General features: G+C 42.3%; 1 protein-coding gene across 6 annotated transcripts in view; it reads right to left on the bottom strand.

The window, feature by feature from the left end:
- Window positions 1-2,402: 2,402 nt before the first annotated feature.
- LOC110367697 (gastrula zinc finger protein XlCGF57.1) overlaps window positions 2,403-22,016 on the bottom strand; it is a 63,548-nt gene continuing 43,934 nt past the window's right edge. The window contains exons 4-5 of one of the 6 annotated variants that reach the window (XM_036131896.1): window positions 12,626-12,804; window positions 2,403-4,539 (exon numbers count right to left, since the gene is read on the bottom strand). In XM_036131896.1, coding sequence (XP_035987789.1) covers window positions 2,857-4,434 — 1,578 coding nt within the window. In that variant the 5' untranslated portion in view covers window positions 4,435-4,539; window positions 12,626-12,804 and the 3' untranslated portion in view covers window positions 2,403-2,856. Of the gene's footprint in view, window positions 4,540-11,844; window positions 11,884-12,625; window positions 12,805-17,156; window positions 19,254-20,291; window positions 21,388-22,016 lie in introns of those variants that run through there. The other 5 variants (XM_036131897.1, XR_004929475.1, XM_036131899.1 and 2 more) reach the window with 5 other exon arrangements.

Raw genomic sequence — 22,016 nt, 5'->3', positions numbered from 1 at the left:
GGAGGGCGCCACACTGACAAGTTTAGACACAAAAGCAGCATTTCAACAAATATCCACTAACCTGTCAAAATAATTACCAGGATATGTAGACAGTACTATAAGACAACCATGTCAAAAATCCTTACCTTTCACACTGGATTTGGTTTAGCAGCCTGAATTATGGACTTTTTAATGTTTAGATATCAGCAGACTATACGTTTATGATTGGAGAATATGAGAGTGTTGAAAAGAAAATTAGTCCCTGGATCACAGCGCACATACACAGACTCTGAAGTATATTGCCGTAGATCTTTTTTTTCTCTGCATCATGTCTTGTTGCTTTTACGCACCAGCAATCAAGTGAGGAGATGGCATACAAGTGAACTTTTAGATGACCATTTAGGTTATTGACATGATCATAGCAACATGGTTTTTCAGTATTTTTTTCTATAATTTTTTATCCTCAATAAAACATTAAGTTACTAGAACCGCACCTTTAACTGCTAAAAAGTCAGCTGCTATCCAGCAGTCTGAGCTGATGCTCGGTCTCTTCCTCCTCCTGGACGATGGTTCTGAATATTTATTCAGCAGTTAGTCGCTCTCTGGTGATGAAGCGAAGATATTGTTGCTGCAGACGCTGAAATATTCAGTTTACAGCAAAAACAGACTTCTGACCGTCGATAAACAAGTAAACCTGGAAGCTAACACTGCTAGCGCCTCGTTGTTTACTTCCGCCGGAAGTCTTCTTCTTCTTCTTTCGGTTTTTAAGGCGGTTGGCAACTAATTTTAATAGTGCATTACCGCCACCAACTGGACTGGAGTGTGGTACTGGAGTCTAACCTTTGCCGGAAGTCTTCTTCTTCTTCTTTAGGTTTTAGCGGCAGCTTGCATCCATTGTTGCATAGTAATGTAACAACAATTTCACAATTTGCCTTCCTGAAAGGCAACAATTTCATTGTTGTTACATTACTACATTACTTAATCATGATCCCAATATTTTTTTTTTAAAACGAAAAGTCTTCTTCTTCCCCTCAATACTATTTAACTTTTCAACCACATTCTCAAATTTCAATTCTCCATTAAAACCTAATCCTGTTTTTAAAAATGTTCTTTGATTTACATATTTTCTGCAGCTAATAAAAAATGTGTTCCATTGTTTCTACATTATCACACCAACTACAAAAAACAGTAATATGTTTCCCCATCTTAAAAAGAGTTTAATTTAAAAAACTGTGACCGGTTCTTATTCTGTTTATAATTATCTCCTCCCTCCTGTTTATTCCTCTAATCCTTGTTACATCAACTGTATTTTGCATCCTATACAACTGCGTTCCATTTATTTCATTATCCCACCTAAATTTCCATATCTTCTTGCTTTCTCTCCAAGCTATACTTTCACCTTCAGATTTTGATAACTTTACTGGCATATCAATATCTTCTTTTTTAATAGCCTCCTTAGCCAACCTATCTGCTCTTTCATTTGCCAAAATACCTACATTAGCATGAGTCCAAAATAATATTACATTTTTATTTTGTTCACTATTCTATGATGAACAGCCATGATTATTTGCACATTCCTTTTCTACGGAAGAGGATTAGGGCCACTCAAAAAAAAAAAAAAAAAAGTCTGAGGATATCGGGAAAAAGGCTCCAGCAACGCCCGCGACGCCATGAGGGATTAAGCGGGTCAGAAAATGGATGGATGGATGTTCAGACATGTTTGTGTAGCAGCACAAAGCGGCGTCGGACACAGACCGCATCTCAGCAGAGAGGAAGACCCGCCTGGTAGGTTAAAAAAAAAAATTGTTCACTACGGACTCTGGATAAGAACACTAATCACACTCTGTTGTGTTGTGCTAGCTATCTTGAAGGGGTGTCTTATTGAACTATGAACAGTTGGCTGCTGATTGCCTGAGCCAAGACCACATAGAAAAGAGCCGCCCTGTCAAATCACCTCCTACAAGCAGTGAGACAACATCAAGACCTCATACAAGCCCCAAATGCTGAGTTTTTAGGAAAGCTATGACTAGAGAAAATTCAACTTTTCTATCTTCATACAATTACAAATTACACTCTGTACGATTCAACATAGAAATGTTCAGGGTTACAACAGGTAACAAACAGACAGTAACCATGTTGCACTTTTTGAGTTCATGCAGGAATTTAGCAAATGTGGGTGGCATTCACATTCGAGAGATGAAACTGAACTCTAAAAGGCATGTTTGCAACAAATCAACCCAGACATCATTAAAACACACATTACATCCGCAGTGAAACATGGTGTTGGCAGCATCATGATCTGGGGTTTTCTTTAGGGAAATAGTTTTTGTCAGGGTGGGTTGAACTTAAACAGCACTAAAAACCAGTCAGCTTTGATAGTAAAAAAGTTAAATTTTTATGAAGGATGAGTAAATAATTTCATATTTTAGTGTCACATGAGCTCAATCATTTATTCAAATGAACAGATGAATGACAAAAATGGAATCTCCTAAAACCTAGCTCTAATAATCTAAAAGTAATTCTACTGATTTAATAACACACCAAGGAAGATCATCAAGTCCTTTATAGTTGTTCAGTAGATGGCTCCATCTGTCCACGAAAAAGCAGAAGTTGGAACTTGTGATCCAATGTAATTAAAATTACCTGTATGTTGTGTTTAGCTAATTTACAACAGTCACTGATTTTAATATGTATCTTAAGGGTGAGGCCTCTCATCACCATGGATTCTCATGTGGACACTTGGATTGCTTTGCTTGAAGAAACATTTTCTACACATCAGACACAGGAAAGGCTTCTCACCTGTAGGTTAGCATGTGATCAGCCAGATGACAACTGTTTCTGAAAGACTTAGCACACGCTTTAGGAGCATACAGCTTCTCACCTGTGAGTTCTCATATGTTTAATCCTATTACTAGAGGAAGTAAAAGATTTATCACACATTTTACAATGATAAGGCTTCTCCCCTGTGTGAGTTCTCATATGTTTAATCCTACAACTAGAGGACGTAAAAGATTTATCGCACACTTTACAATGATAAGGCTTCTCCCCTGTGTGAGTTCTCATATGATGAATCCTACTACTAGAGGACGTATAAGATTTATCGCACACTTTACAATGATAACGCTTCCCCCCTGTGTGAGTTCTCATATGTATAATCCTATTACCAGTGGAAGTAAAAGATTTATCGCACACTTGACAATGATAAGGCTTCTCGCCTGTATGAGTTCTTATGTGCTGACTCAGGTGTTTACTCTGAGAAAATCCTTTAGCACAAGTTGGACAGGAAAAAGGCTTCTCTCCTGTGTGCGTTCTCGTGTGAATAGCTAAATTACTATTACAGCTAAAAGATTTACGACACATTCCACAAGCATATGGCTTTTCGCCCGTATGAGTTCTTATGTGAAGACTCAGGCTACCTTTTCGAGAAAAACCTTTTGCACAAGTTGGACAAGAAAAAGGCTTCTCACCTGTGTGCGTTCTGATGTGATTAGCTAGACTACTGTCAAAACTGTAAGATTTATCACACATTCCACAAGCATACGGCTTCTCGTCCGTATGAATTTTTATGTGTATATTCAGGTTACTTTTAGTGGAAAAACCTTTTGCACAAGTTGGACAGGAGAAAGGCTTCTCCCCTGTGTGTGTTCTCATGTGAACAGCTAAACAACTACCTTTGCTGAAGGATTTATCACACATTTCACAAGCGTACTGCTTCTTGCCTGTATGAGTTCTTATATGCCTACTCAGGTCACTTTTACTGGCAAACCCTTTTGCACAAGTTGGACAGGAGAAAGGCTTCTCCCCTGTGTGGGCTCTCATGTGGATCTTTAAATGACTTTGCCAAGGGAAACCTTTTCCACAAAGCACACACAGTAAAGATTTCTCTCCTCTTTTTTTCCTAATTTGATTAGTCAAACAGCTACACTTGGTGAAACATGTACCACATACTTCACAAGGTTTATTGGTCTTATGTCTTTTTAGTTTTGAACCATCACTGTGATCTTTGGTTTTCTCTCGTCTCTTTTTACACTTTAGCTCTTCATCTCTGTTTGATCCTGACTCTTCTTGATTATTATCCTGCTGATGCTGCTTCTCACCTTCAAGGGAGTCTGCATTGAGAAGTTGGTTCATTTTCACTTCTGGTTCATTTGTGTCATGTTTTAAACCCAGAGGAGTCACCTTAAAGGTGTCAGCCTCCTGCTTCACTACAAGCTGCTCCTCATCCTCATTACTCCAGAGATCCCCATGTTCCTCTTTAATCTCTACAGGTTCTGGTTCCTTCTTTGTCACGTTCATCTGTTGCTGTTCAGGTCCAACTTGATATAGTTTGTCACAAGCAGAAAACCCTACAAAGGTTTCTGTCTCCTGCTTAACAAGTTGCTTTTCATCTGGAAAGATACACAGTCCAAGCTGTTCTTCTTTAATTCCTTGAGGTTCCGGTTCTTCCTCTTTCATGTCTTTGGTGTTTGGTTCCTTCAGGTTAATAATGAAGTTCCTCTCTTGGCCACTGGCAGATTGATCGGCAAGAACCTTCCAAGAGAACAAGAGGCTGTGAAACGTCTGAGGAATGAAAAACAGAAGAAATGAATGAGATTTACAAAGTAAAGTGTAACTTTAATTCTATCCTAGACAATGTCACTGCCTCCTCATCGACATCCTTAATTGAAGTTCTGATAAAAATCACTCCACACAACTAGGTTAGGGTTACAAAGTGTAGGTTCCACACTCACTCTCCTGCCAAATGGTTCACTACACTTCATCTCTAAATATTTTCCAGGAGGATGTGGGTCTAGGTAGACATGCCCTCCTCCATGTGAATGGAAACATTAAAGCTTGGGGTCCTAAAATCACCTCTGACCCATCTTCTTCAAAAACATCTAAGCAGCTGCACTAAGAAAGATGATGGTTTCCCTCTCCTCTGGTTAATCAAGGTCTGAGGTGTTTGACAAGATAGGCTTTACTGATCTCACATTGGAGAAATTCTCTTGTCACATCGTCTCAGTAGTTAATAATCAGAAGAAGGTGCCAAAAGTAGGACAAGGTGCATCGGTTATATACAGTGTGTCCTGATTTATACAGTGGATAAAAAAGTTTGTATTACGCCGGCAGATATAGCAGAGTGAGAGGAGGAGGTAGGGCAGATTCAGAGGAGCCCAGGGCTGGGAGCAGACACGGGGGGCAGGCTGTGGCCTAGCCAGGGGTGTGATTATTTTATAATATTTATTCAATATGTAAATGGGGACTTAGTTGTTATTTCCCACTACACCCCATTGATTATCAGGGCTGATACCACCCCAGCTCTACAACATAGAGCTCAACTCCAAATAGCTCAAAAACACACTTATGGCTCCTGAATTGTAGTTTTGATCTCTGCACTAGACATTAAAATTAACACAATCCTGCATATCTTTCCCTTTAAAAATGTTGTACATTAAACAGAAACATTTGTTATCTCTGCGATTTTTGTGATTGACATTCAGGCTTAAAGCTATAGTTAATAATCCTAATTAAAAACGATCCAACGATCCATCCATCCATCGTCTTCCACTTATCCAGGGTCGGGTCGCGGGGGTAGCAGCTTCAGTAGGGAGGCCCAGACGTCCCTCTCCCCAGCCACTTGGGCCAGCTCCTCCGGGGGACCAGCCGAGAGACATAGTCCCTCCAGCGTGTCCTGAGACTCCCTCTGGGCCTCCTGCTGGTGGGACGTGCCCGGAACACTTCACCAGGGAGGCGTCCAAGAGGCATCCTGACCAGATGCCCGAGCCACCTCAACTGGCTCCTCTGGACGTGGATGAGCAGCAGCTCTACTCGGAGTCCTCCCCGGATGACTGAGCTCCTCACCTATCTCTAAGGGAGAGCCCAGACACACTACGGAGAAAACTAATTTCAGCCGCTTGTATCTGGGATCTCGTTCTTTCGGTCACGACCCAAAGCTTGTGACCATAGACGAGAGTAGGAACCTAGATTGACCGGTAACTCAAGAGCTTCGCCTTTTGGCTCAGCTCTCTCTTCACCACAACAGATCAGTACAGCGCCCGCTTCACAGCAGATGCCGCACCAATCCGCCTGTCGAACTCCCACTCCATCTTCCCCTCATTCGTGAACAACACCCCAAGATACTTGAACTCCTCCACTAGGGGCAGCACATTCTCCCCAACCCGGAGAAGGCACTCTACCCTTTTCCGGCTCAAGAGCATGATCTCGGATTTGGAGGCACTGATTCTCATCCCAGCCGCTTCGCACTCGGCTGCGAACCACTCTAGTGAGAGCTGTAGATCACGCCCTGATGAAGCCAATAGGACCACGTCATCCGCGAATAGCAGAGACGCAATCCTAAGGCCACCAAAGCGGATCCCCTCAACACCTTGGCTGCGCCTAGAAATTCTGTCCATAAAAGTTATGAACAGAATCGGTGACAAAGGGCAGCCTTGGCGGAGTCCAACTCTCACCGGAAACGAGTCCGACTTACTGCCGGCTAATGCGGCAGTAAGACTCTGACACCGGTCGTACAGAGACCTGACAGCCCTTATTAAAGGGTCCGGTACTCCATATTCCCGGAGTACCCCCAACAGACCCCCCGAGGGACACGGTTGAATGCCTTCTCCAGATCCACAAAGCACATGTAGACTGGTTGGGCAAACTCCCATGCCCCCTCAAGGATCCTGCTGAGGGTGTAGAGCTGATCCAGTGTTCCACGGCCAGGACGAAAACCACACTGCTCTACCTGAATCCGAGATTCGACTATCCGATGGACCCTTCTTTCCAGAACCCCAGAATAGACCTTACCAGGGAGGCTTAAGAGTGTGATTCCTCTATAGTTGGAACACACCCTCCAGTCCCCCTTTTTAAATAGGGAGACCACCACCCCAGTCTGCCAATCCAGGGGTACTGCCCCCAATGTCCACGCAATGTTGCAGAGCCACGTTACCCAACGCAGCCCCACAACATCCAGAGCCTTAAGGTACTCAGGGTGAATCTCATCCACCCCTGGGGCCTTGCCACCGAGGAGCTTTTTAACAACCTCGGCGACCTCAGCACCAGAGATAGGAGAACCCGTCCCAGAGTCCCCAGGCTCTGCTTCCGCAATGGAAGACGTGTTGGTGAGATTAAGGAGGTCTTCGAAGTATTCCGCCCACCGACGCACGACGTCCCGAGTTGAGGTCAGCCCCTCTACAAACAGTGTTGGTACTGCACTGCTTTCCCCTCCTGAGACGCCGGAGAGTTGACCAGAATCACTTCGAAGCCGTACAGAAGTCTTTCTCCATAGCCTCTCCGAACTCTTCCCACGCCCGAGTTTTTGCCTCTGCGACCTGCTGAGCCGCCTGATGCTTTGACTACCGGTACATATCAGCTGCTTCTGGAGTCCCACAGGTCAATAAAGCTCAATAGGACTCCTTCAGCTTGACGGCTTCCCTCACCGCTGGTGTCCACCAGCGTGTCTGAGGGTTGCCTCCGCAACATGCACCGACAACCGTGCAGCCACAGCTCCGACTAGCCGCCTCCACAATAGAGGCGCGGAACATGGTCCATTCAGACTCAATGTCCCCCGCCTCCCTTAGGACGTGTTCAAAGCTCTCCCGGAGGTGGGAGTTAAAGCTCCGTCTAACGGGGGACTCTGCCAGACGTTCCCAGCAAACCCTCACAATGCGTTTGGGCCTACCATGTCTGACCAGCTTTGTCCCCCACCATTGGAGCCAACTCACCACCAGGTAGTGGTCGGTGGAGAGCTCCGCCCCTCTCTTCACCCGAGTGTCCAAGACATGCAGCCGTAGATCAGATGAAACGCCAACAAAGTCGATCATTGAACTACGGCCTGGGGTGTCCTGATGCCAAGAGCACATGTGGACACCCTTATGCTTGAACATGGTGTTTGTGATGGACAATCCATGACGAGCACAGAAGTCCAACAACAGAACTATTCATCCCAACCACGCCTCTCCAGGTCTCACTGTCATTGCCCACGTGAGCATTGAAGTCCCCCAGAAGAATGAGGGAGTCCCCAGGAGCACTCTCCAGTACCCCCTCCAAGGACTCCAAAAAGGGTGGGTAATCTGAGCTGCTGTTTGGCGCATAAGCACAAATAACAGTCAGAACCAGCCCCCACCCCAAACACACACACACACACACACACACACACACACACACACACACACACACACACACACACACACACACACACACACACACACGAATGCGGAGGGAGGCTACCCTCTCGTTCACCAGGGTGACAAGAATGCCCACCCCAGCTCGGCGCCTCTCACCAGGGGCAACTCCAGAGTGGAAGAATGTCCAACCCCTCTCGAGGACACTGGTTCCAGAGCTAGAGTCATGCGTCGAGGTGAGCCCAACTATCTCTAGCTGGGACCTCTCAACCTTGCGCACTAGCTCAGGCTCCTTCCCCCCCAGATTGGTGACATTCCACGTCCCAAGAGCCAGCTTCTGCAGCCGAGGATCGGAACGCCAAGGTCCCCACCCTCAACTGCCACCCATTGTACAATGCACCCGACCCCTTTGGCCCCTCCGACAGGTGGTGAGCCCAGTGGAATTGGGACCCATGTAACCTCTTCGGGCTGAGCCCGGCGGGGCTCCATGGGCAAAAGCCCGTCCTGTACTAGGTACACAGGAGGCTATGGGGGAGAGCTGCTGCCAGATAAATCCTTCATTCAGAACCAGTCATGGCTGCACATTGGATCAGAAAACAGATCCTCTAACCAGATGCAGTCTAAAAAGCCACTTAGTCTGTTTATTAGTTTTGTTTTTATTAATTCTGCATTTTTAACTACATGGGCGTCTTTCTGTGCCTCAACGCTCTTACTGATTCTCTCCCCTCCCTTCCAGAGGAAGGGGGGTCAAGAATCAAGAATCAAGAGCCAAGGGCTTTTATCAGTGGCCAGCCTTCAAAACCTATACCACTACATTAATGTTCTTCCACCTGTAGCAAAATGTCCCAATTAAAGTTAATAGAGTTAATAGTTGTGTTTCATGCTATTTTGTTTAACCACACTAAACCAGTGGTGTTTCAGTGGGCTGCTGCCTTTCCTTGCTCTTTCATTCAGGTGCACAAAATTAAGTTACATGTAATTGAGGTGCACACTTTTAAGGGACATTTCAAGTTTTAAAGTCATTTGAAGTTGTAATGCGCTCAGAGAACAACTTCAAACTCAGCCTTCGGCCTTCTAATTACGCACCAGAGCGCCCTGCGCCATAGAGGAGATTTGTCTGCTCAGCGTGGAGACTGAAATGAGAAATCTGTTGCTGTGAAAGGTGATGATGAAGGTTATAAACTGTAACAGGCTAGGACTGCATGGAGCTGAAAAGAGGCAAACATCTGCAGCTGGATCATGCGTAAAGACGCAGCATGAAGCTCTGTGTGCTTCAAGTGTTGCAGCTGAGGGGAAAATGGACCGTAGACGCTTGATGAAACTCAGCCTGATTCACCAATGAGGATATAGATAAACAAACCTGTAGATTAATTATAATCAGGGGTGTTTTGATTGCCTGGATGCGAATCTGATAATTAGGGTTCCAAGCCCGCAGTGCAGGCGAACGGCCATGCCGTTCGTCTGCTCTGTGAGCAGAGAACCCTATTCTTTTTCGTGTGTTTTAAAATTATTTATTTATTTGTTTATTTATTATTATTATTATTATTATTATTATTACGGAACTAAAAAAAAAACGAATCCATTGGATTAGGTATCTAAGTTCAGAACGTGTACCGCTACTCAAACCCAGAAATTCAGACCCCTCAACGACTAGGGGGCGCTATAACAAAGGACAGGCTTTGCTCGCCCATCTATTGCCAACTGGTAGGCATTTTAAGATTGACAGCCTATTTCCTACTTTTATCTTTAAAAAAACATTGAGGATGGTATTAAAAACATGATCAGGTTGAAATTGTGACTATTTTTCTATAAATAATTAAAATGACGACCCAATTTTAACATTAGTAACAGTATGACAGTAGAGTTAAGCTACTTTATTGCACCTACTGACCTTCACAGCATTGATCATTAAGAAAGGGAAAAAAAACATATTTTTATGTCTGTCCACCTTTACAGTGATTAATCTATAAATTATGTGCAGTTAGTTCAGCCCATTTTTTCAGTAAAATGGTAAAAATACCAGAGAAGGGAAGCCATTTGTTACATTTACTATACATTTTACCTTTTCTTTCTTGACTGACGTGTGTTGCTTTATTAACTCAATACTTGCTGGAATAAATTGTAAATGTCTCCCAAGGATGACAACAGCATATAAAATAAATAAATAAATAAAATCTACAAATGTTTTTCCTATCTAAGTGAGTTTATTCTGAGTCAGGACACAAATAATTGAGAGGAGAAAGAGGGAAAGAAAACAATAGTAATACTAGTATATGAAAATAACAGACATTTATTTTATACAAATGTTTTATCTTTGGAACAGAATGAAGGTGTAATATATTCAACAAATTAACAGTTACTAACATGGTTTAAAACAAAGAAATAACTCATTAAGATCTTATACAAATAGACAACGCCTATAAACTTACAATTAAAAATAGTTGGAATGGAAATTAATTTACTGATTTAATGTATTTTTACAGGTGGGGAAAAAAATCAAATGAAGCAGCATGTGAACATGACTCCAACTGATCTACATTAGGTCAGGTGTAGTCAGGTTCACTTAAACATGCAGCCAGCTGGAGCAGCTTCCTGTCTTCAGCCTCCGGATGGCCGTCCTCCTCTGGGTCCACCTCCTCGTCCTCCACGTCAAGCTGGTCACCTGCGTCTATACTAATACTGTGGAGGATGCAGCAGGCGGTGATTAATTTTTGGGGCAAACGTCGGCCGGACCTCCAGCGCCCTTAAGAAGATGGAACGCCACCGTGTCTTCAGACCACCAAAGACACGCTCAATGATGTTTATCAGCCTTGGCGTGGTGCCTGTTGTAGCGTGCCTCCCCTTGACCTGTACCAAATATAAAATTAACTTGTAATTTAGGTAATATGCTGATATATCTTAATCTTCTGTCCAATTAATACAATCTATGTCTCAATTGTGTGTCATTGTTGGCTCTATTTAAGGACAAGAAGGTAAGAGATCTTACTGGCAAGCTGTTTCCCTATAGGATGCACCACAGGCCAGCCAGCAGAGGGTCACCAGCACCTCTATCTCCTGTGGCCATCCATGGACCTTCTGGATGGGCAGCAGCTGAAGGAGGAGGACGATGGTGGCCCTGTTTAGCCTGAAGGCTGGTTTCAGGTCCCCTTCATTAAAAAATATTTGGAGGGTTGGCACAGAGGTGTTTATCCTCACATATTTAGTTTCTGTTTCTTCCTGTAAATAAAAAATGCCAAATGTTACCATAATTGTTTGTTGTCACCTTTTCACAGCATAAAACTATACCTGTTTAACATGCAGATTATTATAGTTCTCAAGAAAGAAAAGGTAAAATGTATAGTAAATGTAACAAATGGCTTCCCTTCTCTGGTATTTTTACCAGTTCACTGAAAAATGGGCTGAACTAACTGCACATAATTTATAGATTAATCACTGTAAAGGTGGACAGACATAAAAATATGCTTTTTTTCCCCTTTCTTAATGATCAATGCTGTGAAGGTCAGTAGGTGCAATAAAGTAGCTTAACTCTACTGTCATACTGTTATTAATGTTAAGGGTCGTCATTTTAATTATTTATAGAAAAATAGTCACAATTTCAACCTGATCAAGTTTTTAATACCATCCTCAATGTTTTTTTTAAGATAAAAGTAGGAAATAGGCTGTCAATCTTAAAATGCCTACCAGTTGGCAATAGATGGGCGAGCAAAGCCTGCCTTCTGAGCCTCCTCTGCCGCATCAATCTTCTCCTTGCTCGGATTTTCCTCCTCAACTGCATCACCTCCTCTTCAGCCTGCTAGTAAAGCTGACCAACGACCGAAGCAACAGCAATATTGCTCGTATTGCTCATTTTGGTTCTATAAAGTGCTGATTTTTTAAAGAGATTCAATCACCTCTGCAACTACAACAATTACAACTCCCAACAAATAAATTCCCGCTATTGCGGGTTTTATATCCACAGTTCTGCAATTTTTTAAAGATATTTTTTAGACTTTTTAGAAATTAATTAAAAAAAAACGTTTTCAATAAGATATGATGGTGTAGTGTATAAATAGTTTTGAATGTTAAAGAAATGCTCAAGAACTGTGGGTGTGATGACGTCACTAGTACAGGACGTGTACTTATTATTAGTATAAGTATAAAATGAGCAATAACTACACAATAGATCATTGTAGTGCCACCAAACTCATAGCACACATAGATAGGATCATCTGGATCATACTACAACTCTTACTTTGAGAAAATGTGCATATGTCTATTTTTGGAGATTTCTTTGTTATTATAAGCATATAATCACCATTAACTACACTATAGATCATTGTAGTGCATCGCTGTGGTTGCAAAGAGGTGTCGGTTTTGTATAAGAAAATATTTGCCGACGAGATATTGATCCGGAAAGGCCGAATCTGTGAATATCTTTTTAAGTTCAACGAAGTCTGAACAATAACTCTCTGTGACACGTGTTTCACGTCTACTACTTTAAAGTACTTAAAATTTTTAATCAGTTGAGTTGTCTGGTTAAATTGTTGTTAAGTTCATCTTCTTACCGTCAGACTCGCTTTTGTTCCTCGGAGAAAAGCCTCCAAACAGCCCAGAGTCCAATAAGTGTCCAGTGTTCTCAATGAGAAGTCACTTTTTCCCTTTTCCTCTAACAGGAAACTTCTCTGGCCGTTAGCTTCTCAGTTAGCTCTGATGCTAACTGCTCCCTCGCAGGCTGTCGCTTCTTCTAAAACGGAGACAAATAGCGGTTAAGACGAGCTGCACATGCTGTCAGAGTCTAGGAGGCTTTAGCTTTGTCTCTTACCCAGTTCTCTGGTTGGCAGCTTAAGGCCTCACAAGACAAGTCTAAGGTTTTTTGGTACATTTACAGTTGATTAGAGCGGAACTATAAATTAACGACTTCTTCTTTTTGTTTTATGGCGGTAGGCAAGCAACTTATTAAAGTGCATTACCGACATCTACTGGAATGGAGGGTGGATCCGGATGCCATTTACATATTCTCCATCAAAAAATAAATATTAATTAAATATAATTTATATCCCTTCTATCAATTTCGTTTTCTTAAGATAATTTATTAGTTAATAAAAATATTTAGAATTAGAAATGTTGTCCAGAATATCTTGTATATTCATTTCTTTTCTTGTAATCTACACACTAATTCCCCTCTCTCAACAGAATATGTAGAAGGGTCATTCCATGAAAACTGTTCAGTTTGGGTCCATAACATTCAAAGAGGAATAGGAGGCATAATAAAACTGTCAGTAATACTTGGAAGTGTCTGAGGCCATTGATTCAAGTTCGTTGCTAGCATGAGGTAAAAATAAATTAAATAATAATATACATTTTGCACATTTATAAATCTTTGTGTTAAACTGCAATTCTTTTCTCGTGTTCACTCTGACCATTTTTCTCATTCATGTAATGTAAAATATAAAATAAATCTCAAACATTTATTGTTGTTATGGTTAGAAATACTTTCCTCTTAATAGGAAATGTGTTCATAGGGATCGGGATCCGCGTTGCATTGTGGGACGTGGCGGCCATGTTGATGGCAACGCAACGTTAAAATACCTCTGACATAACGTTGTTGAACGAAGAGACGTAGAAGTAGAGTTGAGAAAGAATAGATAGAAAAAAATATGTTAAAATCCCGAAAAGGATCTGAGATTTACCGGGACACATTAAATAGAGAAGCCAGGGACCGGTTTGTTGACAAAATCAGCATTATTATGGAGCGCCGACGACGACTTGTTGCCACCGTTTTGCATATCGGATGTCTTTGGCTACCTTGTTTGTGGTGTGAGCGCCTATACTTCAGAACAGTTCCAAAGTTACAAGTCCTTGGAGTCTCATGTGCAGTTTACGAATGGATGGGTTCAGGAGCTGCAGATCATAAAGCCAGCAAACAGTGGAAACACAGTAACTCGTACAAAGGTAAGCTGTGCTCAGACGGGCTCTGGCACCTGCTAAGCGTTAGTGCTAACAACCACTCACGCATGTAATGTACTTTTAACTAGCTGCTATGTGTTTCAAAGGTTTAGTTAGTAACGTTAACTGCCAACCTTCCCTAAACCCCCCGGGTTTCTCACGTATTTGAGCCTTTTCCCGCTGCCGTTTTAGTATTTATGTGCATGTATGTGGTGTGCGGCTGAAGGAAAGAAACTGTAGGCTATTAAATAAAACCGTGCATCTTAAACTTACCAGAATGAAAATGGAGAGAACACACTCTCATTGACATCGGGATACTGTGGAAAGTTATGATCGGTAGTCCTAAAGCCACGATCCAAGCGAGCCGACGACTCTTTGTTATCTCTGACACTTGTTCTCTGTGGTTGCGCCTCCAGGCAGGAAAGCGGTGGAAAGTTAACCCATTTTCTATGTTTTTCCCATGGCGATCATGTGTTGCGCTGCTACAGCCCACAATACAGCAACGGTTTACCATGGTTGAAATCAAGTTAAGGTGAAATTAATCAAATTAAAACACGGCTGAGAGAGGGAGTACAGTACGCGGTAGTCATAGGCAGTAGTCTGAGTAGCGGGGGCGGAGGCATTCAATATGGCGGCCACGGAAAGTAATCACGACGCCCAAGCCCTATTTTATTAAAGAGGTCCGGTCAAAATCAGAATTCAAACTGCTGAAAGTACTTTAAATATAAAAGTATTAAATACTGTTCAATAAATGATAAGCTTTATAAATTAAGAGTATTTTTAATTTGAATATAAAAGATAAGCTTTTATGGGGCAGCCATCTTGGTGAAGAACAGTACTGCCTCCTCCCAGATTATGACGTCAGGTCGCGGGACCGGCTGTAGAGCAAGTCCCAATGCCCTGTCTGTCCCCTTGTAAATAAATATGTTTTCATGCCAAAATATTTTTTTAACCTCTTAAACAAAGAAAGACATGTTATTAAGCATTTAAATTTTAATTAATACTACTTTTATATTTTAGACACATAAAAAGAAAACAAATAAACATTAAAGTACGATTTATGCGACTTTAGAAAAAAATAAGACCAAAGTCGCATAAAATAAGTGGGTTTCGCAACAGTGAGCATTCTTTCTAAGTGTGTCGTATCCCTCCACCCCTCTGGTCAGGTAAACAAATGTTCCGGCAAATTCTACATTATAAAAAAGAAAAATCTACCGAAAAGTCTTGCTCTCATGTCATCTTGAAGACATTCTTCTTCCGAATGTTGGCTACAGACGACGTGTTTTCTCTCTGGCCAGAAGTTAGATGGTAAATCCTTCCTCTTCAAGTAGGTAATCCAACAAAAGAACCCAGTGAATCATGAATGGGAAAGGTGAAAAATCTAATGTTTTTCCACTTTAACCCGATGTATTGTTACATCCAACTTCCATGCACATGAGCATTGTTGCTTCAACAATAGCTCTCGCGGATGTCAATGGTGAAGTCCTCTGGAAATCCAAAATAATTGTTGTTAATCGCAGCTGTGTACAACAGCTCCTATTGAATTAGCTTGTAGAGCACGGACAGCTGCCGTCGGCTCTCCACGATTCTACGTCACAGGATGTGATGTCAGGCGGCCATTACTGCCCATATTTAGGGCAAAAATATGCTGCCCTCCATACACATAAGTTTATGCTTTTATTTTCTTATTGATTAATGCTACATTCATTAAATAACCAAACTGTATTAGTTTTAGTTATAGCTAATAATCCACTGATTTTTCCTTGTTGACTGGACTTCCCCTTTAAAATGTCATATTTTTATATTTAAAATAACATGATTTTTTTGTGTCCGTCAATATCATATTCCACCCCATTACACCAATCACACTAAACAATAATCGCACTCTGTTGTGTTGTGCTAGCTATCTTGAAGGGGTGACTTATTGAACTATGAACAGTTGGCAGCTGATTGTCTGAGCAAAGACCACATCGAAAAGAGCCGCCCTGTCAAATCACCTCCTGCAAGCAGTGAGACAAAATCAAGACCTGATACAAGCCCCAAAAGCTGTGTTTTTATGAAAGCTATGACCAATGAAAATTCAACTTTTCTACCTTTAACATTAGTAAAATTACAAAATACAAATACATTCTGTACAAATTAACAAAAAAAGTGTTTAGGGTTACAATAGGTACCAGACAAATAGTAACCATGTTGCACTTTTTGAGTTCATGCAGGAATTTAGCAAATGTGGGTGCCGTTCACAACCCTGAAATTAAACTGAACTCTAAAAGCCATGTATGCATAAAAATAACCCTGACATCTCTGTGTGGTGTGGAGGCTGCAGTGCCTCCAACTGGAAGAACGTGAGGAGAGTGGTGAGGACAGCAGAAGGGATCATAGGGACTCCTCTTCCCTCCATTAAAGACATTTCATCGCAGCGCTGTTTGTCTCGAGCCCGTAACATCATCAGTGACCCCTCACACCCCCACCATAGACTATTCTCCCTGCTGCCCTCTGGGAAGAGGTTCCACAGCATCTGCTGCAGGACCACCAGGTTCTGCAAAAGCTTTTTCCCTGCTGCCATCAGACTGTTGAACTGCTGAAGTATAAAATGGACTGTGTACCACACTCGCTGATTTGCACATTTGTATCGTATCCTTATCCAGCATTATAAATGCTGCTCAACTCTTAGTCTCCAATATCACTGCTGCACTTTATCGGGAAACTTACTGCATAATTGTTTACACTGCAACTGTCTACTGTTAAATCACTGCTGCACTTTACTGGAAACTTACTGCATATCTGTTTACATTTGTCTACATTTCAACTGCCTACTGTTCACTGCTGCACTTTATCCGGAAGTCAATTGAAACTTATCCTGTAACTGACTGCAATTTATAACTGCATTTTTATCCTGTATTGTAATTCACTACAAGGTATCCTGTAGAGTTACTGCAATTTTTCTGAGCTGTATGGAAACGAAATTCCGTTCTGTATGCACTGTGTGCATACAAAATGACAATAAAGAAAGTCTAAGTCTAAGTCTAAAACACACATTACATCCACAGTGAAACTTGGTGTTGGCAGCATCATGATCTGGGGTTTTCTTTAGGGAAATAATTTTTGTCAGGGTGGGTTGAACTAAAACAGCACTAAAAACCAGTCAGCTTTGATAGTAAAGAAGTTTGATTTTTATGAAGGATAAGTAAATAATTTCATATTTTAGTGTCACATGAGCTCAATCATTTATTCAAATGAACAACAGATGAATGACAAAAATGGAATCTCCTGAAACCTAGCTCTAATAATCTAAAAGTAATTCTACTGATTTAATAACACACCAAGGAAGATCATCAAGTCCTTTATAGTTGTTCAGTAGATGGCTCCATCTGTCCACGAAAAAGCAGAAGTTGGAACTTGTGATCCAATGTAATTAAACTGACCTGTATGTTGTGTTTAGCTAATTTACAACAGTCACTGATTTTAATATGTATCTGAAGGGTGAGGCCTCTCACCACCATGGATTCTCATGTGGACACTTGGATTGCTTTGCTTGAAGAAACATTTTCTACACATCAGACACAGGAAAGGCTTCTCACCTGTAGGTTAGCATGTGATCAGCCAGATGACAACTGTTTCTGAAATACTTAGCACACGCTTTAGAAGCATACAGCTTCTCACCTGTGAGTTCTCATATGTTTATTCCTATTACCAGAGGAAGTAAAAGATTTATCACACACTTTACAATGATATGGCTTCTCGCCCGTATGAGTTCTCATATGTGTAATCCTATCGCTAGTGGAAGTAAAAGATTTATCACACACTTTACAATAATATGGCTTCTCGCCGGTATGAGTTCTTATGTGAGCATTCAGGGTACCTTTTTGAGAAAACCCTTTTGCACAAGTTAAACAGGAAAAAGGCTTCTCACCTGTATGCGTTTTCATATGTCTAATCCTATTACTAGAGGAAGTGAAAGATTTATCACACACTTTACAATGATAAGGCTTCTCACCTGTGTGAGTTCTCATATGTGTAATCCTATCACTAGTGGAAGTAAAAGATTTATCGCACACTTTACAATTATAAGGCTTCTTGCCCGTATGAGTTCTTATGTGCATATTCATGTTATCTTTAGTGGAAAAACATTTTTTACAAGTTGGACAGGAGAAAGGCTTCTCCCCTGTGTGAGTTCTCATGTGACAAACCAGGTGACAACCATCACTGAATTTTTTTTCGCACATTTTACAAGGGTATGGTTTCTCACCCGTATGAGTTCTTATGTGAATATTCAGGTGACCTTTAGTGGAAAAACCTTTTGCACAAGTTGGACAGGAGAAAGGCTTCTCACCTGTGTGGGTTTTCATGTGACCAGCTAAATTACTACCACTGCCAAAAGATTTATTGCACACTTTACAATGATAAGGCTTTTCGCCAGTATGAGTTCTTATGTGCCTACTCAGGTGTCCTCTCAGAGAAAACTCTTTAGCACAAGTTGGACAGGAGAAAGGCTTATCCCCTGTGTGGACTCTCATGTGGATATTTAAATTACTTTGCCAGGGGAAACCTTTTCCACAAAGCACACACAGTACAGGTTTCTCTCCTCTATTTTTCCTAATATCATTGGTCAAACAGCTACACTCGGTGAAACATTTACCACATGCTTCACAAGGTTTATTGGTCTTATGTCCTTTTAGTTTTGAACCATCACTGTGATCTTTGGTTTTCTCTCGTCTCTTTTTACGCTTTAGCTCTTCATCTGTGTTTGATCCCGACTCTTCTAGATTAATATCCTGCTGATGCTGCTTTTCACCTTCAGGGGAGTCTGCATTGACAAGTTGGTTCATTTTCTCTTCCGGTTCATTTGTGTCATGTTTTAAATCCAGATGAGTCACCTTAAAGGTGCCAGCCTCCTGCTTCACTACAAGCTGCTCCTCATCCTCATTACTCCAGAGATCCCCATGTTCCTCTTTGATCTGTTCAGGTTCTGGTTCCTCCTTTGTCACGTTCATCTGTTGCTGTTCAGGTTCAACTTGAAATAGTTTGTCACAAGCAGAAAACCCTACAAAGGTTTCTGTCTCCTGCTTAACAAGTTGCTTTTCATCTGGAAAGATACACAGTCCAAGCTGTTCTTCTTTAATTCCTTGAGGTTCCGGTTCTTCCTCTTTCATGTCTTTGGTGTTTGGTTCCTTCAGGTTAATAATGAAGTTCCTCTCTTGGCCACTGGCAGATTGATCAGCAAGAACCTTCCAAGAGAACAAGAGGCTGTGAAATGTGTGAGGAGTGAAAACAGAAGAAATTAGTTAGATTTACAAAGTAAAGTGTAACTTTTATTCAAAGCCAGACAATTTCACTGCCTCCCCATGGACATCCTTAAATGAAGCTCTGATAAAAATCACTCCACACAACTAGGGTAAGGTTACAAAGTGTAGGTTCCACACTCACTTTGCTGCCAACAGTTTCACTACACTTCATCTCTAAATATCTTCCAGGAGGATGTGGGTCTAGGTAGACATGCCCTCCTCCATGTGAATGGAAACATTAAAGCTTGGGGTCCTAAAATCACCTCTGACCCATCTTCTTCAAAAACATGTAAGCAGCTGCACTCAGAGATGGCTTCACTCTCCCTGGTTAGTCAAGGTCAAGGCTTGCATATTTTCTGTGACACTGTAAATGTTTTGGTTAGAGATGTTTGTATTACGTCAGCCGATATAGCAGAGTGAGAGGAGGAGGTAGGGCAGATTCAGAGGAGACCAGGGCTGGGAGCAGACAGGGGGGGGGGAGGCTGTGGCCTACCAGGGGTGTGATTACTTTGTCTCTGCTCTGGTTCCCAATAAAGTGCTGGAACTTATCATCAATGTTTCCTTTTATTCAATAAGTAAATGGGGAATCAGTTATTGTTATTTCCCACAACACCATTAATTATCAGGGCTGGTACCACCACAGCTCTACAAGATAGACCTCAACTCCAAATAGCTCAAAGACACACTTATGGCTCCTGAATTGTAGTTTTGATCTCTGCATTAGAGATTAAAATCTACACAATCCTGTATATCTTTCACTTTAAAAATGTTCTACATTAAAAAGAAACATTTGTTATTGTCAGGGTACTGTGTGCCGTGCTCCACTGGTCTGGCTTAAAAGGAGTGCATTGACAGCTGGAAGACGCCAGAGTGTTACTCCATCGTGGTATGTAACGTCAGGCGCTCGAAACATACATCGGAGAGTCTCTTGCGGCAGGGTTAATTCGCCCTTCCTCCTCTCCATTGGGTGCAGGTTTTTTCTTTGTGAGTAAGAAAGATGGACCCCCCCCCCGTCCGTGTATCCACTACTGAGGGCTAAACCAAATCACTGTTAAAAATAAATACCCGCTTCCCCTGTTGTCTTCTGCCCTAGAACCAGCCCAGAATGCGATCATGTTGACCTGCGAAGCGCTTATCACCTGGTCCGAATCCGCCAAGGGGATGAGTGGAAGACAGCTTTCAAGACTCCCCTTGGTCATTTTGAGTATCTGGTCATGCCTTTTGGTCTGTGTAACACTATTCTAGTGACCCTGTCCAGCACCGCCAACATATCCGATTAGTCCTCCAGCGCCTGCTTCAGAACTGTCTGTTTGTCATGGCCGAGAAATGAGTTTCACACAGCTTCAGTCTCGTTTCTCTGCCTAATTTTAGAGGGTGGACAAGTAAGATCAGATCCTGATATAATCAAAGTTGTGGTAGAGTGGTCGATTCCTGACTCTAGAAAGCAGTTACAGTGATTTTTAGGATTCGCAAACTTTTACAGAAGGTTTATCAGAAACTATAGCCAGATCGCATCCCCTCTGCATGTCCTGACTTCTCCTAAAGTTCTGTTTATTTGGAGCCCAGAGGCGGCGGTCTCATTCTCTGAACTAAAGACCATATTCTCGCAAGCTCACTTTTTAATACACCCCGACCCTGCTAAACAATTTACATTAGAAATCAACGTGTCCGATACGGGGGTTGAGGCTGTTTTGTCTCAACAGTCTGACTCTGATTAAAAACTCAACCCACGTGCCTTTTTTTCTTGTCGGCTGTCTCCAGCCGTTCAAAACTATGATGTGGGAGATCGGGAGTTGCTGGCAATTAAACTAGCTTTAGAGGAGTGGCGACACTGGCTGGAGGGGTCCGAGCAGCCCATTGTCATCTGGACCGATCATAAAAACCTTGCCTACCTGCAGTCTTCCCGACGTCTGAACCCTCGACAAGCCAGCTGGTCCCTCTTTTTTTCACGATTCAACCTGTCCATAACTTACCGCCCCGGCTCCAGAAACGTCAAACATGATGCCCTTTCCAGACAGTTTGCTCCCCAGGAACACGAGAGAGAACCAGCACCCATCCTTCCGCCTACATGTAGGTTTGGAGCCCTCCGGTGGAATCTGGAAGACAGAATAAATCAAGCCTTTATGTTGGATCCGGACCCAGGCACCAGCCCCGCAGAACTCACGTTTGTCCCTAGATACGTCCGCCCCGAAGTTCTGCGTTGGTGTCATGACTCTAAATTCTCAACTCACCCAGGAATATATAGAACCCAGTGCCGAGTGTCCCTTCCTTTCTGATTGGCCGTCTTGGAGTAAAGACGTCCGAAAATATGTTCGTGTCTGTCCTGTTTGTGCTCAGAATAAGCTGTCCAACCAACCTCCATCTGGCCTCCTTAAACCAACTCCCAATTCCAAAACGCCCCTGGTCTCACATTGCTCTGGACTTTAATACTGCACTCCCGTCATCTCAAGGTATAACCCCTATACTGACAGTAGTTGACCTGTTTTCTAAATCTTGCCACCTCATTCCCATCTTTAAACTGCCCAGCGCTTTGCAAACCGCTCAACTCCTCATCAAGCACGTGTTCCAACTCCACGGAATCCCTGCTGACATCCTATCGGATCGGGGCCCCAGTTCATCTCACAGGTTTGAAGGCACTTCTGTTCTGCTCTCGGTGCCCATTACACTCTCACCTCCGGTTACCATCCACAAACTAATGGTCAGACTGAAAGAATGAACCAGAAAC

The sequence above is a fragment of the Fundulus heteroclitus genome, unplaced genomic scaffold (assembly GCF_011125445.2).
Source record: "Fundulus heteroclitus isolate FHET01 unplaced genomic scaffold, MU-UCD_Fhet_4.1 scaffold_46, whole genome shotgun sequence".
Lineage (NCBI taxonomy): Eukaryota > Metazoa > Chordata > Actinopteri > Cyprinodontiformes > Fundulidae > Fundulus > Fundulus heteroclitus.
Note: the sequence above shows the minus strand (reverse complement) of the source record. Positions and strands in the feature narration are given on the sequence as shown.